The 17925-nt window shown below is 38.3% G+C and overlaps 1 protein-coding gene across 1 annotated transcript; it reads right to left on the bottom strand.

The window, feature by feature from the left end:
* Positions 1–658: 658 nt before the first annotated feature.
* Positions 659–1615, bottom strand: LOC102948744 (olfactory receptor 51H1-like). Its single transcript, XM_007089349.2, has one exon. It carries the CDS (start codon positions 1613–1615, stop codon positions 659–661), a length of 957 nt encoding a protein of 318 aa, XP_007089411.1.
* Between the last annotated feature and the right edge of the window lie 16310 nt (positions 1616–17925).

Below are 17925 nucleotides of genomic sequence, written 5' to 3'. Positions count from 1 at the left end.
AGAGAGGGAGGGAGAAAATCCCAAGCATTCTCCATACTGCCAGAACAGAGCCCAGTGCAGAGCTTGACCCCATGAACCATGAGCTCATGATGTGAGCTGAGATCAACAGACATTTAACCAACTGAGCCACCCAGGCACTCTTACATTTATAACCTTAATCCTAAAATTTGATCATTTTTCTGATTCATATTTTATTTTAATAATGTATTATCCCCAGGTATTCTCTTATTATTTAATGAGTATAGTTCATTTCTCCCCTTTTAAACTAATGGAGACCTTTCTTAATTCTTGAGTTAGAATGTGAAATTAATTTGGCAAGCTTCAATTTAAATGGCATTAAACTCATGACCTATTTGTGTTCAAAACAGTTATTTGAAAACTGAATTAATAATATGCCCTACCTTTAGCTATTACATGCCAACTCATAAATACAGGGCTATAGGACAGTACATTGAACAGTTCCTAAAGATGTCACTCTTTCTATACTAGGCAAAGAACAATTTGGCACAGGAAAAGGAAAGTATACTTTGAGTGCAGGGAAATCCCTCTTTGCCCAATTCAAATCACACAGAAAACATGAAAAATATAAACCTTTATTTCTCATAGTCATAATTGAGCCTTTACAGAATAGATTCTTCCTCTTTCAAACTGGTTGACCCTAACCCTCTGCAGTGATCTTAGTTTGAACAAATATTTGAATTATTTTCTTTCTCATCTCCTTGGTCTTCACGGTATAGACTACAGGGTTTAGCACAGGGGGTACAAGAAGGTAGGCATTAGCCATGAGGACATGAGTCAGTGGTGAAAGATGCTTTCCAAAACGATGGATGACAGACAGCCCAATGAGTGGAACATAGAAAATGAGTACAGCACAGATATGTGAAACACAGGTGTTGAGTGCTTTCAGCCGGCCCTCCCCTGAGGCAATGGCCATTACCGCTCGGAGTATGAACACATAGGAGAGGAGGATAGAGAGGGAGTCAGAACCCTTGGTGAAGATGACAGCAATAAGGCCATAGAGACTGTTGATACGAGTGCTGGCACAGGCAAGGCGCATGACATCTTGGTGAAGGCAGAAGGAGTGGGAGAGGATGTTGGAGTGGTAGAAGGGAAGTCGCTTGATGAGGAAAGGCACAGGGAAGACCACACAGACTGCCCTTGTCAAGATGACTGCCCCAGCTCTGCAGACCACACCATTGGTTATGATGGTCCCATACCTGAGGGGGTTCCAGATGGCTACAACCCGATCAAAGGCCATGGCCACCAGTACACCAGATTCAATGGCTGAGAAGGTGTGAATGAAGTACATCTGAACAAGGCAGGAATCAAAGGCAATGGACTTATAGTTAAACCAGAATATGCCTAGCATAGAGGGCAGAGTACAGAGGGTAAGTCCCATGTCTGCCAGCGCCAGCATGCAGAGAAAATAGTACATGGGGATATGCAGGGATGATTCAGACTTGATGGTAGAGATGATAACACCGTTGCCAAAGAGGGCAATGACATATATAGCACCCAGTGGGAATGCTATCCAGTAATACTTTTGTTCAAGCCCTGGAATTCCCGTTAAGACAAAGTAAGGGTGTTGGAAGTGAGAGTGGTTATTATCTGCCATGAAGCCAGTGTGACACAGGCATGAGGAGAGAGCTTGCAGGATCCTGATGGGTGACCTCCTAAAAATACAGTGACAGGGATTAATAATATAGCAGAATCTGACTTTCCTTAGAGTGAAACAATGTTATTTTCACATTAGTAGGGAGGGTATAAGAGAGAAATGAACCCCTGAAATTACTACTCCTCCATATATCCTGTTGAGAAAGCATCTCCTGGCCCAGGAGAAAAAGACTCACCCAACTACAAATAAGTCACATTCAGTTTGAAGCACACACTCTAATGCTAGTGCATTAGGTAAAATGTCCTTCCTCTCCTGTCCTTTCTTCCCTCTTTCTAACCAATATATTACAAGCAGTTGAGCAAGGTTAAGGACATAATAACTAAGACAGTATCAATACAAAATATGAATTATTTGATTCCCCATAAAGGATGTTATCCCTACCCATCATACTCCTTCTGCCAAGATCTCCCATGAAGGCAATGGACCTTGTATCTAGGATAGGGATGGAAATACCCAGTGTACATGCCTATGCTTCTATTTGAGCACAACACTCCTTCATTTACCCTGAACCTGGATGTGGCCTCAGAATCATTCTCAACCCAGGAACCTCAGGCAGCCACCTACCATTACAGAAAATGAAATGTATTATCATCTCCAATATGGTAAAATCTTAGTCGAATGGGTACTAAATCATACTTAGGAAAGCAACAACAGTATTTCTTTTTTTTTCTTTTTTTTTTTTTTAGCATAACTCTCTTTGTCTAAAAGGAAGTGAGACCCTCAGGGTTCACTTGAAGCCTTTTTCAGGATTGGGATCATCTGATAATGACCTATTGCTAAGGCACAGTGATCATGCATAACACATGTAACACTCTGAGTCTTTACAGAGGCCTTAATAGACATCCGGGAGACACCCTTATGTTGCTAGAATCAATAACTATATTTATGCCTCAGGACCCCCTGATGGGACATTTGACTTCAGACATGAATGCTAGCTAGATGTAGAACACACTCTCTGAGAGGCTCTCATGCTTAAGACACTCCTCAGTTGCCTTCATCAGTTGATTGGGATCAAGTTGACTATGAGGCAATGTAGTGTCAAGAACGTGGACTCTGGACTGGCACATCTTGGATTCAGATTCCAGTTCCTCTGCTTCTCAACATACAGTCCTGTATGTGTAACATGTGGCAATCATAGTACCTACCCCATAGGGGCAGTGTAAGTATTAAAAATGTAAAAATGTAGAGACATTAGAAAGCAGGATGTGTGCTTTTTATTATGATTACTTGGAATAAAAAGTTCCTTTCTTCATATGTTTTCTGTGCTGACATTGAGTTTTTCATTTGTTTCCTTCTCATTTTTTGTTCTGTTTGTTTTGAATTTTTTGGTCAGAGTTCTTTACAGTTAGTGGAAGTGAAAACTAATAGGTTCTCCTGTATCAGCAAAGAATCACATTTACTTTGTATATCTTGTAATTTTTGAATAATTTATCCTCTTTTATTCAATTATTGAATATCTCACCTCTAGGCTATGTATACATTTCTGGCTGACCCATGCTCATGATGAATCAAAAACCATATTATTACCTTTTTTTGACATTTCCCAAAAGATCCTCTTTGAAAGATTTCTGATTCATATTTCCCCAGTCTTAGCCAGGACATTTTCTATCTTTCTATGAAATATTCATTTCTTTCCATTACTCTTATGAAAAAGAGCTAGCTGTTGGTTCAAATATCTGGCCTATTAGTTGTCAGCATACATTTCTTTCCTATTACTTTAGTTTTTGCCTCTTTTAGTGATTTTTGAGAAATAAAGTGCTTATGTTTTTCAAATGGTTATAATAAAAAGTAGAAATGAGAGAAAAGTTTAAGAGGTAGACAGATGAGAGTGAAAAGGTAAATAAGGTAGGGGGAGGGAAGAAGAGAAGAGAAAATGAATAAAAAGAAAAACAGATCCAAAGACCAGCAGAAGTAAAAGTTGATCTATTTCACATTTTACTAATAAAGAAACTGAAACCCAGAAAAAGAAAATAACTTGCCCTGAGTCAAACACCTAATTAGTAGCAAAGCAGGTAAGAGAGGGACAAAGGCAGGGGTGCCTGGGTGGCTCAGTCGGTTAAGTATCCAACTTCAGCTCAGGTCAGGATCTCATAGTTCATGGGTAGAAGCCCTGCATCTGGCTCTGTGCTGACAGCTCAGAGCCTGGAGCCTGCTTAGGATTCTGTGTGTGTCTCTCTCTGCCCCTCCCCTGCGCTCTCTCTCTCTTTCTCTCAAAAATAAATAAACATCAAAAATTTTTTTTAAAAAGAGAGGGACAAAGGCACAGCCTTGTTGAGGAAAATTACAGCTAAATGCAATGGGAGCTTAAGGGTGCAATTAGAGAAGACCAAGTTAAAACTTTGCATCTCTTGGCCAAAGACCCTTACTCCCTAATACAGGTCCTTAGATTTTATTCTGTATCTATATTGCCCAGGATCTAGAAAACAGGAGGAGTTCAAGTCTACCTCCTGATGATTAGGCTTTTAGACCCCAAGTTCTTCCTTTGAAAGTTTCATCTAGCCCTGACCCTCTGCTGTCCATACTGCAAAATTTATGGAAAAACTGATTGTCTAAGTGTTCTGCATCTGCCCAGGCTACCACAAGCTATATGGCCTCATTATAGATCCTAGATTGTAGGAGCGGGTGAACAATGAAATAAAACTACAAAATTTCTCTATTATATGAGTAGCAGCAAACAAACAAACAAACAAACAAAAAACACACTTCAATCTGTTCTAAGTACTAGGAAGTTTCTAGGCAATCTAGGATATTTGTACATGATAGAATAAGATTGGAACTGGCCTTTAAAACAGAGGTTTACTCTTCATTATTACCAGGATATATGATGGGCAGAGAGAACCTGAGGAAATAGAAAGAAAAACCCTCCTGAGGAAGAGTTTAATGGTAACCATACCTCACCTGACAGTAGAGCCACAAACTGCCATATCAAGGGGAAAATTCCCAAACTCCAATCATTCTAAGGTTCTAAATGAAAGGAATTTTAAAAGTACAATGTGTAAACAATATAGAAACAGTTATTCAATATTCTATAGGTGACATTTATCTTCTGCTTACATTGAGTAGGGAGTGAGTAGGGAGGGCGTTCCTTACATTTTAAGATAATGGGAGCAGATATTTATCCACCTCTTAGAAAAAGGTGACCTATTCATTCTGAGGTTAAAGAAGTTGTCTTCACATCTTTCCCTTAATGATGTGAATGAGAAAGAAAGCAAGAACATAGGACATGGAGTGTTTGGGTTGGAGAATAAAGGACAAAGGAAAGATAAGGGGACAGGAAAGAAGTGGTTGGGAGATAATTAGAACTTCAGTGATGGTATCTTAAAATCTTAAAATACTCTGTTGGTAGGCCAACTTTTTTTTTTTCTCTAAAACTTACCTGGTTGCTGAGAATATCCCTAGCTGGAAGAGGATCTTAAGCAGCCTGAGGCTTGCCTGACAAAACCATTGCCACTACCCACATGAGGACTTTTATTTCTTGCACTGCTCCAAAAGTCCTCCTCCTATCACACCATGGAGAGTTTCACAGATCAATCAGCAGAGTTACTCCCTGGAGCTTCTGAGATTTGAGGAGGTCTCCCCAGAGCTGTAAAATCACCTCCTAGATATTCATGTCTGGGGTATGAAAGAGTATTGAGGAGGTTAGTAGAAAAAGGCATTTTTTGTGTGCATGTGTGTGCAGGGGGTTAGTTTCAGAGGCTGCTTAGAACTCAATTATGATCTCTCAGGGCCATCTTAGCCTCTTTCCATGTCCTAAAATGAATGACAGTTGCCTTTATTTTTCTCAAAACACAGCAAAACTAATAAAAAATCCCAAGGAAAAGTGACTCCAAGATTTTCCCATTCTATTTTCCCACAAAATCTACAGTTGAAATGACTCCCTAGTAAATGAATTTTTCCTGATGTTTCATTGCTCAGTTTTCAGTATCAACCTAAGAAGTCTAGCCATGCCCTGTACAAAAGGAAAGTAAGAGACCCTACAGGGAGTCATCAATTGTACCAACCAATCAAGAAACAATTAATTTTCCATAATATCCAATTATTACCTTCAGATAACGCTACCATTCCTAACTGCCCCCCTGAATACTAATAACATCAGCAACAACATTAATAAAAAAATATCTAATATTAATTCTGAGTTTCATCAGTTATATGATTTATCACATTTGCTTTACACCTTCATTATAATAATCCTCATGACTTTAAAACTCTTGTGAAGTTGATATGGTAAGTATTATCATCTTCATGCTTCCAAAGAGAAAAGAGGATCATATTGGGAATTAGTCTAGATTGTCAACATAACTTCAAGAATTTTTATTGCAGAAATTACTTATGCTAGAAATAATAGAGCAGGGGTTCCTCACTGCCCCAGGTGTGTTCCAGACTTACTAGATCTTGAAGGTCAACATTACTAGATAAGGAAGAAATGCTCATGTAAACTAAGCTCTCTTAATCAATTACCATTTATCTACATGATGGTCCTACAGTAACTTAATATTAATTCAGATTCTCTTCACCACCATAGAATCTCAAAGTGTTCAGTTTCTTAACTAGAAATAATTCATCTCTACATCATATAATAATTCTTTTAAACTGTTTGGAGTAAGTAAGCTGTTGAATTGCTCTACTTGCAATAATTTAACCTCTGTATTCTACTGCTTATTATAAATGAATCTTACAGCTCAGTAACACTCTTACTCAAATTTTTCATCCGTATTGATGAATAAGGGCTTTGAATAACTGAATCACTGTAATTTTATTCTAATCTCTCAGTCGACACTTTTTATTGTTTGTTGGTTCTTTGGTTGTGTGTGTATATGTGTGTGTGTTTAGTTTTGGTTTGTTTGGGTTTTTTACTTGTACAGGTTGATCATTTGCATATCACATGGATTCTGATTTCTTTTCACTTTCTGTCTATACGTCAACACAAATATAAAACTAGACAAATATTACTATCTCTCTTTTTAAATTTCAACATCTTCAAAGCTGAAAATAGAGGACACTGTGCAATAGGTCAGATTGTATGGTCCTATAGATTTAGAGTATCCATCTTTCATTAATTAATTTTCTTTGATTGGATACTAATCCCATTCCTATCAAAAGCAATTTCAAATATTCACATTTCTAACCCCTCTCCCACTCAGTCTTTTTCCCATTACATTCCATAGCAAAACCCTTTCCCTACTCATTCAGAAGAATTGTGATGATTTGCTCCAATCTTTTTCAATATCCCACCCTCTCTTAGCTACTTCTTGAAATATATTCATACCCAAACTTTCCTTCTCAGAGTTTAAATAAATTGCCTCTTCCCAGGTTCAATATTAACCCTACTCCAATCCCAGTTTCTCTGATTCCATTTCCTACTGTAACTCTTGCTTTTCTCATTCAACTTTACATACAAACAGATTCCTTCCAAATCTGTATCTCTGATCCTCATCCTTGTGTTGACTTTCAGGCAGTTCTATGTATCTGCCTGGTGGCCATTATCTTTACCTCTGCATCACACATACTCATTAAAATCAACAAATCCATAACTTTAAAATGCAACTTTATGCTTTTCCCTCTATACTTTAACTGGCTATTTATTTTTATATCTCAGTTCATAGTTCAATCCATCTAGTCATGTAAATACAAAAATATAAATCATCCTATAAATAGTACATCCTGACATTTTTACCTTTTAAATATTTCTAATATTGCTTTCTTTTTATATCAAATGTAATACAATTCCACACACTCTATTTCTCCTACATGGACTTCTTCAGTAACATTCTAACTTTTTTTATTCACACAAAAATAAATTGCTTTGTTTATTCTTGTTTTTCCCTGTTCCTTCTTTCTCTAAGTTATGAGAAAGTAATGAGGTTTCTTTTATTGTCAATTTCTTTAGAAAATATTACTCATAATATTTGGCGCTAACCAAATTTGAACTGGACAGATGTCTTATTACATGTAGTTAAATGACTTCATTGCCACATAAATTTTATTTTTTATGAAAGCCTTATGAAAAAAATCATAATCATGAGAGGCTGAAAATGCGTTTGCAAATAATCTGTAAGCCTATATATCTTGTTTATCCTTAAGCAGTTTTCATAACATCAAGACAACTTCATATTCATGCAAGTGTATATTTTTCCCAAAATATTTTTTCTTGCTGACTCATTCTTACTACATTTCTGAAGTATTTAAAAAACTGAATTACTATAATTTTTGAAGCACAAATGCTTCAATTCATACCCAGAGCAATACATTGTGTGATCAAAGTGACCAAAACATATTTGTTGCATTTTTTTAAAAAATGGAAGAGTAGAAGAACAGAAGAAAGGAAAAAAGGGAAAAAGCAGGAAACCAAGGGAAGGTAATATAATGAGAAAATGGGCAAGAGAGAGGGAGGACATAAGAAAAGATGGATGAGGCTTGAAAGGTAAATTTTATCAAACTTAAACTGCTAAATGCTCTTAATGAGAGTTTACATTTTTAAAATGATTTTAAAATTTATAGCCAATGAAATTTACATCTTTTTGTGCAATTCTGTCTTAGAGTCACGCAACCACCCCCTTAATCCAAATATGGAAGAGTTCCATCAACCCAAAACATTCCATCATGTTACCCCTTGTAGTTGACCCCTTCCACCCACCACAAGCCCTTGGCAATTGCTAATCTGTTGTCTGACCCTATAACTTTGGTTCATTAAATGGTATGTAATCTTTCAAACCTGAATTTTTCCATTTAACATAGTGCATTTGAGATTTATACACAATATTGCTAAACAGGGTTTCATTGTATGCATATCCATTGTATGGATATAGTTGATATTCTGTTTATCCATTTGGTAGTTGAAGGAAGTTTGTAAGTAAAGTTGTTATAAGCATTCACACATAGGTTTTTATATGTGCCTAAGTTTTCATTTCTCTTGTTTAAATACATAAAAGTCAATGGCCCAGGCATATGTTAACTATGTGTCTAACTTTATTTAAAAAATACCAAATTATTTTTCAAAGTGGTTGTGCCATTTTGTATTCTATCACCAATGTATGACAGTCCTACCTGCTTTTGTTCCAACTAGCACCTTAAATTATCATTTTTTTGTCATTCTTACAGGTTTATAGTGACAACTTATCATGGTGGTTTTAATTTTTATTTCCTTAGTGACTAATAATGTTGGGCCTTTTTTTATGTGTTTATTGCCATACATAATGTCTTCTCTGATGAAATGTCTATTCAAATCTTTGGCCCATTATTTGCTATTGGGTTACTTTTTTTTTCTTGTTGAATTTATAGCTTAATATATTATATATCTTGATTAAAAAACCTTTGTTGTTTATATGATTTTTTACTTATTCCCCTAGTCTGTGTTTTGTCTTTTCTTTTTCATTATCTTAACACTGTCTTTTGTTAAGCATTTTTATTTTTAAAAATCTTATAAAATATATTTTTAAAGTTTATCTTTTTATTTTGAGAGAGAGAGAGAGAGCAAGCATGAGAGTGAGTGGGGGAGGAGCAGAGAGAGAGAGAGAGACAGAGACAGAGACAGAGAGAGAATCTCAAGCAGGCTCTGCACTGTCAGTGCAGAACCTGACATGGGGCTTGAACCCATGAACTGTGAGATCATGACCTGAGCTGAAATCCAAAGTTGGATGCTTAACTGACTGAACCACTCAGGTGCCCCTCTTATAAAATATTTTTGATTTTATATATATATATATATATATATATATATATACACACACACACACACACACATATATATATACATATATATACATATATACATACAAATGTGTATATATATATATATGTATATATATATATATATATTTGCTTTGAGTTGTGCTTTTGGTGTCTAATTTAAGAAATATTTGCATAACAAAAAGTCTCAAAGATTTTCTCATATTTTCTCTTCTAGAAATTTTATAGTATTATGATTTACATTTATGTTTATGATTTTTTTTTGTTCAAAAATCAATTGACCATATTTCTGTGGGTCTCTTTTTGTAGATTCTCTATAGTATTTCACTGATTTATGTGTCTGTCCCTTTGCCAAAACAATAGGAACTCTAGAAGTCAGGTATTAAGGGTCTTCAAACTTTCTCTTCTTTTTCAAAATTGTTTTGTCTATATTAGTTCTTTTGACTTCTTATATACATTTTAGAATCAGCTTGTCTATCTCTACCAAAAACATTGCTAGGCTTTTGATTGGAATTTCATTAAACTTTTAGAATAATTTAGGCAGAATTGACATCTTAAAAAATGTTGAGTCCTGTAATTCATTTTCACCATTTATTTAGGCCATCTCTTATTTTTTTTAACAATGCTCTGTATTTTTCAACATGATAATCTTGTACAAATTTTATTAGCTATATAGCTTGGTGTGTCATTTTGGTGCTATTATAAATGGTACTTAAAAAAATCCATTTCTGGGCACCTGGGTGACTCAGTCAGTTAAGTGTCTGACTTCAGCTCAGGTCATGATCTCACAGTTCATGAGTTCGAGCCCTGTGTTGGGCTCTGTGCTAACAGCTCTGAGCCTGGAGCTTGCTTAGGATTCTGTGTCTCCCTCTCTCTCTCTCTCTCTCTCTCTCTCTCTCTCTGCCCCTCCCCTGCTCACACTCTGTATCTCTCTCAAAAATAAATAAACATTAAAGAATTTTTTATTCCATTTCGAATTACTCATTGCTAATATGTAGAAATATCATTGATTTTTTTTTTTAATATTGACTCTAATCCTGTGATCTTGCCAAACTGATCTTCAAGTTCTAGGAACTTTTTGTATATTTCTTGTGGTTTTTTTATATAGACTGTCATGCTATCTATGAATACACAGTTGTGTATTTCTTCTTTTCTAATATATATCTGTATGCCTTCTACATTTTCCCCTCATTGTACTGAGTAGAATTCTAGTACAATTCTGTACAAGAATGGTGAGGACATACACTCTTGCCTTTTCTCCCAATCTTAGGGAGAAAGCATTAAGTCTTTCATCATTAATTATGTTAGTTAGCAGCATTTTTGTAGGTGCCCTTTATAAAATCATGGAAGTTCCCTTTGTATTTATAATTTGCTGAGAGTTTGGGCCATGAACATACGTTGGCTTCAACATGTCAAGGTAGAGGAGACTACATACAAGGATAAGAGCAGCCTCTAGGATATGGCAGTGACCCCTGACAGCCAACAATAAGTTAGAGAGCCTACAGACTGAGTCCAATTTGTCTTTTCTATTATGCCACTCTCTTGGGCTTAAGGCATGTATTTTCTTGGCAGAAATATTGTATTCCATTGTCACATATATTTTGGGGAATACTAGCTAATTTGGGAGCAATTAAGTTACCTATATAGATTATGAAGGGGAGGAAGAAATTTTCCTTTGTCCAAGGTTCTTCTTACTGGACTAAGAATTAAATTTACATGGAACAGATTAACAGGAGAAAAATCCAAGGTTTCAATATGTGCACACAGAGGTTTAATAATGAAATTGAGACCCAAACACATGAATAAGGCAGGCAGTGTTTATACATTTTAGACAAAGAGATAATAAATGTGTAAGAAATTGTCAGAATAAAGAAAACAGACGTTTGGGAGCTTTTATTAGTAAATGAAATTTGGGCTGAGGTAGTAAGTTAGTAAAAAAGTAGCAAGTTTTCGGGTGCCTGGGTGGCTCAGTCAGTTAAGCGCCTGACTTTGACTCAGGTCATGATTACACAGTTCATGGTTCAAGCCCTGTGAGTTTGAGCCCGTGTCGGGCTCTGTACTGACAGCTCGGAGCCTGGAGCCTGCTTCAGATTCTGTGTCTCCCTCTATCTCTGTCCCTCCTCTGTGCTCTCTCTCTCTTTCTCTCTCTCTCAAAAATAAACATTAAAAAAAATTTTTTTTTAAGTAACAAGGTTTGTTTCTGCAGCTTTCTCAGCTTTAAAGCTTCTATCTCTGGTGATTAAGATGTCTTTTTACTTCTTAGTACAGGCAAGGTAACTTTCATATGGGAGATTTATTGTCTGCTTTCAGGGGTGACAAAAAAGCATCTGGGTGTCCTTGTACTGGCTGTTTCCCAGGTTCAATTCAAAATAATCAATATGCCATTTGGGGCAGCCTGCCATCAGCCCCTACAAACACTAGCAATGGGAGGTAGGCATTGTTCTGGACACTTCACTCACATTTCATCCAAATTCTTTTTACTGATGAGGAAACTGAAGTTCAAAGATGTGAAGTAGCTTGTCCACAGCCTTATAGCTGGAAAATGGCAAAGCAAGGATTTTTACCTAGATGGTCTAACTATGAAAGCCACAGCACCACACAGTGGGCTCCTAAAACATCATATCGAATGACACACACGTTGACCTGAGAAAAGAAGGGACCCAAGAATGGTTTAATTCTGTCCCTCCCTCCAACCTATTAGGCCAGATTCATTTATCATATGAATAAATGTCTATCCTGAACATCCAGGAAAGCAGGCTGCAGATAGATATGGGGCCCTTCCTGTGGTTTAGACGTCCGAGGAGAGGCATCCCAGATCCCAAGTGGATATAGATCGATGGATATAGAATGTTTCACTGAACTTATCAGGGAGCCTGAGACAACCCTTGTTTATGGGGTTGTGCGTGTTTGAGGTGCTAGACGAATGTAGTCAGTGTCCTCAGCTCCATTCACCATGGGGTTAAACTTTAGTTGCAGACTTTGAGGCAGCTTCCAGATTCAACAGATCACACCTGCTGGAATTGCTGGAAGGAGTGTGAGGAGGGTAACCTGAGTCAGGAGACGTGTAGCTGTGCCCTGGGGATAGAGAGATTAAAGTACCATCTCCTGAAAGGGAGTAGAAGTGACAGGGATGAGCCCGGTAAAACCCCCAAGCTGGGATCTGGTTACCCAGGTCTGCTGCAGGGATTACAGGAACAAAAGCACCCTGAAAATTCTCCGGGAGGGGAGGAGCAGTGGACAGCATGGCCCACAATGAGCATTTATGGAGATTTGGGTTGATTGTGTCCAGGGTGTGAAGGAAAAGCTACAAGCTGGTGTGGGGAGTAGGGTGTCTGGTGATACCTGATCCATCAGAAAACAAGGCATCTATAGGGAACAAGAAATGGCAGGGAGAATGAGAAAGTGCAAAGTACAGGGGAGAGAGAGACAGAGAGTAAGCCAAAATGACTGGGCTAGAGGAGTGAAGGGATCCAGTCGAGCTACTGTTGTATTTCGGAGAGAGCTGACTTTATGGATAGCAGTGTGCATGTGGCCAGGGATGGGGATGAAACCATAACAAAGGTAAGAGGCCATTTTATAGTTCCAGCAAGTTTTTTAATTGATTTAGGCCTTAGCCTGAGGTTGCAAAGCAAGTGACTAAGTGATCTCTGCAGAGATGGAACCTGTGACCTTAGAGCCATTAGCACCATGTGGTACTCCACTGAGCTAAGGACGATTAGTCAAAACAGACAGGCAACAAAACCAGAAGGTATCCCTGCGGACTGAGCCTGAGGCACCCTCTAGGGCTCATTATCCGCTCTCTGAATTAAAGGCTGGGAAGAGGTGGTGGTAATGGTCAAAGAGCAGACAGGCCAGGGTGAGACAGGACACAGGGACCTATCAGGACTATGAGCTCAGGATTAGTATAGGGTGGAGGAGAACCTGCTTCATGGGCTATGAGAACAAGACTGGATCCTAGGGATGGAGAGACTCTTCATTCCTGCTGCAGTTTAAAGGTCATTATTGTGCTTCCTCTGGGCTGAACAACAAGCCCTTAACTAACCACAACATTCTCATGGAGGTTCCCCATGGGGTTCTGGCAACAAGAGGCTGGACACCTGTGCTCGCCTTTCGTGTATCCCACACCCCACCCACTCCCCCAGATGAGGTACATCAAGGGTTGCATAAAGAATATACCCGAGGCAGTCCACTAGAACACCAAAGTGTGTGGGTCGCTGAGAGAACCAAGTGTGGTGAGTGAACTGCACAAAGGGAGAGGTAGGTATGGGGAGGGACAATAAGACTTATGGTGAGAGTGATGAAATAAATGGGAGAGAAAACAAGAAAGAAAGGAAAGAGGAGGGAGAAATAGGTATGGGAGTTCCTGTTTCTGAACATGGAAGGATAAAAATGAGATGGGGCAAAGAATGGGACCACTCTCAGAAAGTTTCTTCAATTTTTGAAGAGTTGGAAGGTAGATTGGGCTGGGGGGTTGGGATAGAGCAGATGGAGAGATCAGAAAAGCACAGTGTCCTTTGTAGAAGGGAGGGACGCATGGGGTTCAGAATTTGGGCAGTGAGGCAAAGTTTTGTCTAAGCTGACTCGTTAAAACAGTTCATGGAATTCAACAAACTTATTTCATATCTAATGGAAATATGTGATTATAGGAATAAAAAATCCAAAATAGTCCTTGTCTTCAAAGAGCTCACAGAGCAGCAGGAAGGTATGGGAAGAGGTCCAGAAGTACACTAACTTATGCATAGAATTGTAGAAGGGGGGAGTGATTCATTTGGAGGGAGAAATACATTAGAAGGCCTATGGGAGCTGGTAGCATCTGAGTTCTAGTAAGGAAAAGTGGTTTCCTGAGACGGAAAATGCAGAGATGTTAGAGGTAGCTATAGGTGTAAAGGCAAGGATATGACTTAGCATATAGTATTAGGAATTGGGACTGAATATTTAACATCATACGTTAGAACTAGGAAGTCATGTGGAGCAGACTTTGCTGACCAAATCTATCACTGAGGGATGTCTTCAAATTGTATAGTGCAGTTCTGAGTTTACTGGTGGCCAGAACCTCTGCATGGTAGAATCTGGGGAACCTTGAGAATTCAGTGGTGGTATCTTCTATCCCCCATATATGGGCTGGCTTTCTGCTTACCTTGTCCGATTATAACCTGCTAGGGTCCTTTGTCCCCAGGTTCTTCAGAGAAAAGCTAAATCTCCCCAGTAAAGACATAGCATGAAAAAGAATCTGAATACAGGGAGCAGCAGAACTGATCATTGCCTTACCTTCCAACTATCCACACAGATTTGAGACTAAGAACATGGGAAATTATTTTCTAAGTTTGGGCCCTATAATTTATCTAAACCTTTCTCTTCCCTAGATTGTTGTATTCCTCCACCCCATCTGCTGTGCTTGTTTCCCTTATCCTCCCTATATGCATAGGTCTCTTACCATATCAACATTTTATAATGTGCCAGCTTTGATCTCATACTTTGTTAAGTGGTTATCCATGGGATATGCCGCCTGTTTCCAAAGGATTGCTTGGTGCTTGGCACTCAACATAGCTCTTTCAGTCAGGGTTAATCTGGAGATAAAAGGGGGCCTCTCAGGAGGTGGAGGGGCAATCATTGTCTTGGAGAGAAATCTACCCTCTTAACCATTTCTTCCATTTTATCGCCTATGGCTCAACTCCTGTGACGCTGATGCTATACCTCTTCTCACACTGGCCACTTCTTAAAGCCATCCTAATGCTGCAGCATTCGCCCGCAACCAGAGACCCTGTCTGACATATACTTTTCAATGCTGGCCTCATAAATAGCAGGGAGAGTTGTGGTGAGGCCTTTGTTGCCAGGACTAGGTCTGGACAGAAATGTAAAGTGAGAAAATCTGTTCATAATACTCTGCCATCTCTATATGCTGCTCACAGCTTTCCATGAAGCCACCATCAGATCTCCCTTGTAACCAAATATCCAATGTTCCATTTGTCCTTCAGATGGAAGGGAACTAGCCTGGTAATGAATGAAACTTCTGTTCTGTCCCAAAAAACATTCTCCAGTATGTATAAACATGTTTTGGTGACAATGTCCCCACTTTCAGTTTTGAATCATAGAGTTAAATCTGTAGAGAGCAAGGTTTCAGTGTGAGAAAAAAGAAGCTTACTTATCCTTCTAGCAACATACCAGATATTTGAAGTGAAATAAGGATGCCTAATTGAGCAATGTGAGATGTGTTTCAAGATGCATGTTTATGACCACCTGTATTTCTGATATATATAGATGTATATACATAGCTGCATATTGCAGGGATGTTTGTGAACATCTGATAAGTATGTGTGTATGTAAGGAGATAAGAGCTACTCATTGGCTGCATGCATGTGTTTTGAAGAATGACTGAATCTTTAAATTTACCTGGCTATGATTGTGTGAGGTGGCAAAAGATTGATTAGGAACACTTGTCATTCACAATCTGTGGACAGGAGTCTATATATGATAACATATGTCCACCAACACAAACTTAGGCTTCCACATGCCTTTTTGTTCATACATGCATTTATATCAGTGTGTATTCAGAAGTGCTTCTTTCTATCTGAGGGAATGAGCATTTGTATATTTCTGCACCCTTGAATGTATAAGTTACACTTTTGTTTGAGTACCTGTTAATTTGATATGCATATGTTTCAAAAATACTTCTGCCCATGAATATAAACCTTCCTTGCATGAGTGTTTCTGTGTATCAGGGTGGATAAGTATGTGTCTGTGTGTGCATGCATGTGTGTAAGGGCATGCATATATGTCTATGTTGTGTGTAGAAATAAATATTGGCCACAAAATGTATATTTTTGTGTTTGAATAGTGTAAATGGCAGAAAGTACATGTGCTTTTTGTATGCTAGTTAGGTATGTATGAGAGCACTTTCAAAATTCTGGGAAGGAGTGAACCTGTCAAATACGAAGGTCACATATAAAGATTTAAATATCCTCACAAAAGCCTCACAGGGGGCGCCTAGGTGGCTAAGTCGATTAAGTGCCTGACTCTTGGTTTTGGCTCAGGTCATGATCTCATGTTTGGTGAGATTGAGCCCCATGTTGGGAACAGTACTGAATGCAGAGCCTGCTTGAGATTCTCACTCTCTCCTTCACTCTCAATGCCCCACCCCCAAAGTTAAAAAAAAAAAAAAGGCTCACACGTTTTTTTTTTCAACAGGAATCTATCCTAAATCTCTTTCTGCTTTACCTTCTAACATGTCTACCCACCACCTGACCTGTTTTTAATGAGCAGGAATGTTCAGTCAAATGTATGAGATACATTAGGAGCCTCTGTTCTTGGGACTGTAAGCCCAGATACTCAGAAGAAGCTCCATGTAGAAAACACTTCAAGGTGAGGCAGAGACTCCAAGATGGTGGGGACTAGAAATGTGTTGACTCCACTGAAGAAAAGATTAACATTTTGGAGAAACTTATATGAGGTGTGCAAGAGGGGTGGCTGGGAAGATTTTGAGAATAGTGACAGTTTATGGAATAAAACTGAGCATTTCAGGAGAAGGGATCAAATCCAGGAGAAAATTTGGAGAAACAGAATTGAGAATGTGTAAAATAGAAGTGTAAAGGTTTTATGAAGCACATTTATTTGAAGTATAATATAAACCAGGAGCTGGATTCATAACAATGAATAAAATGAAGAACCATCTCTTGAGGAAGTTAACAGTTCATTAAGGAAAACACAGGAAGACATATCAAGAATTGAGAATGATCAGGATTATATTAGAGAATGTGCTATAGTGTGATAGGAGAGGGTAAATAGGGGCACCTGGGTAGCTCAGTTGGTTAAGCATCTGACTCTTGGTTTCTGCTCAGGTCATGATCTCACAGTTTGTGGGTTTGAGCCCCACATTGGGCTCTGCGCTGACAGTACAGACCCTGCTTGGGATTCTCTCTCTATCCTTCTCTCGCTGCCTCTCCCCTGCTCACACTGCCTCTGTCTCTCTCAAAAATGAATAATAAAAATAAACTTAATAAAAAAAGGAGAGGATAAATAAGCTATCCCAGAGTCTGTTAGAGAAAAGGTGGTCAGCAGTTTTCAGGAAAGAGAGGAACAATGTTTGAGTTGGAACATCATGCTATACATGAGAGAGGAGGACATTCCACTTATAAAATGTATTTTTCAAAATAAATTTCAAAATAAAATGTATTTTCAAAATACATTTCAAAATACAAAAATTAATGACATATCTGAGGAATCACAGTAGTTCTGCCAGGCTAAGATGAATGTAGAAGTAGACTAGAAACGAGTTAAGCAGTAAGGGATGTTGGGGCCAGATGGTGAAGAGGTTTCTATGACAAATAAAGGTGTGGTCTTTATTTTAAAGCAGTGGAAAATCAGATGGCTCAAAAGAAAGATGCCACAGCCACATTATCAGATTGCAAATTATAAAATAACACTGTGAAATCTATATGCAGGGAGGATTGGGAGGCAGAAGAACTGGCAGCACAGAAACCAATCAGGATAATACAAACAAAAGCCTCAGCAAAACCCAAAACACCTTTGATGAGTAAAAGTGGATGTGGAAGAAAAATCTGAGATGA

The sequence above is a fragment of the Panthera tigris genome, chromosome D1 (assembly GCF_018350195.1).
Source record: "Panthera tigris isolate Pti1 chromosome D1, P.tigris_Pti1_mat1.1, whole genome shotgun sequence".
Taxonomy (NCBI): domain Eukaryota; kingdom Metazoa; phylum Chordata; class Mammalia; order Carnivora; family Felidae; genus Panthera; species Panthera tigris.
Note: the sequence above shows the minus strand (reverse complement) of the source record. Positions and strands in the feature narration are given on the sequence as shown.

Coding starts and splice junctions, on each gene's coding strand:
- LOC102948744 (XM_007089349.2), bottom strand. CDS start 1,615: ATGGCAGATAATAACCACTCTCACTTCCAACACCCTTACTTTGTCTTA.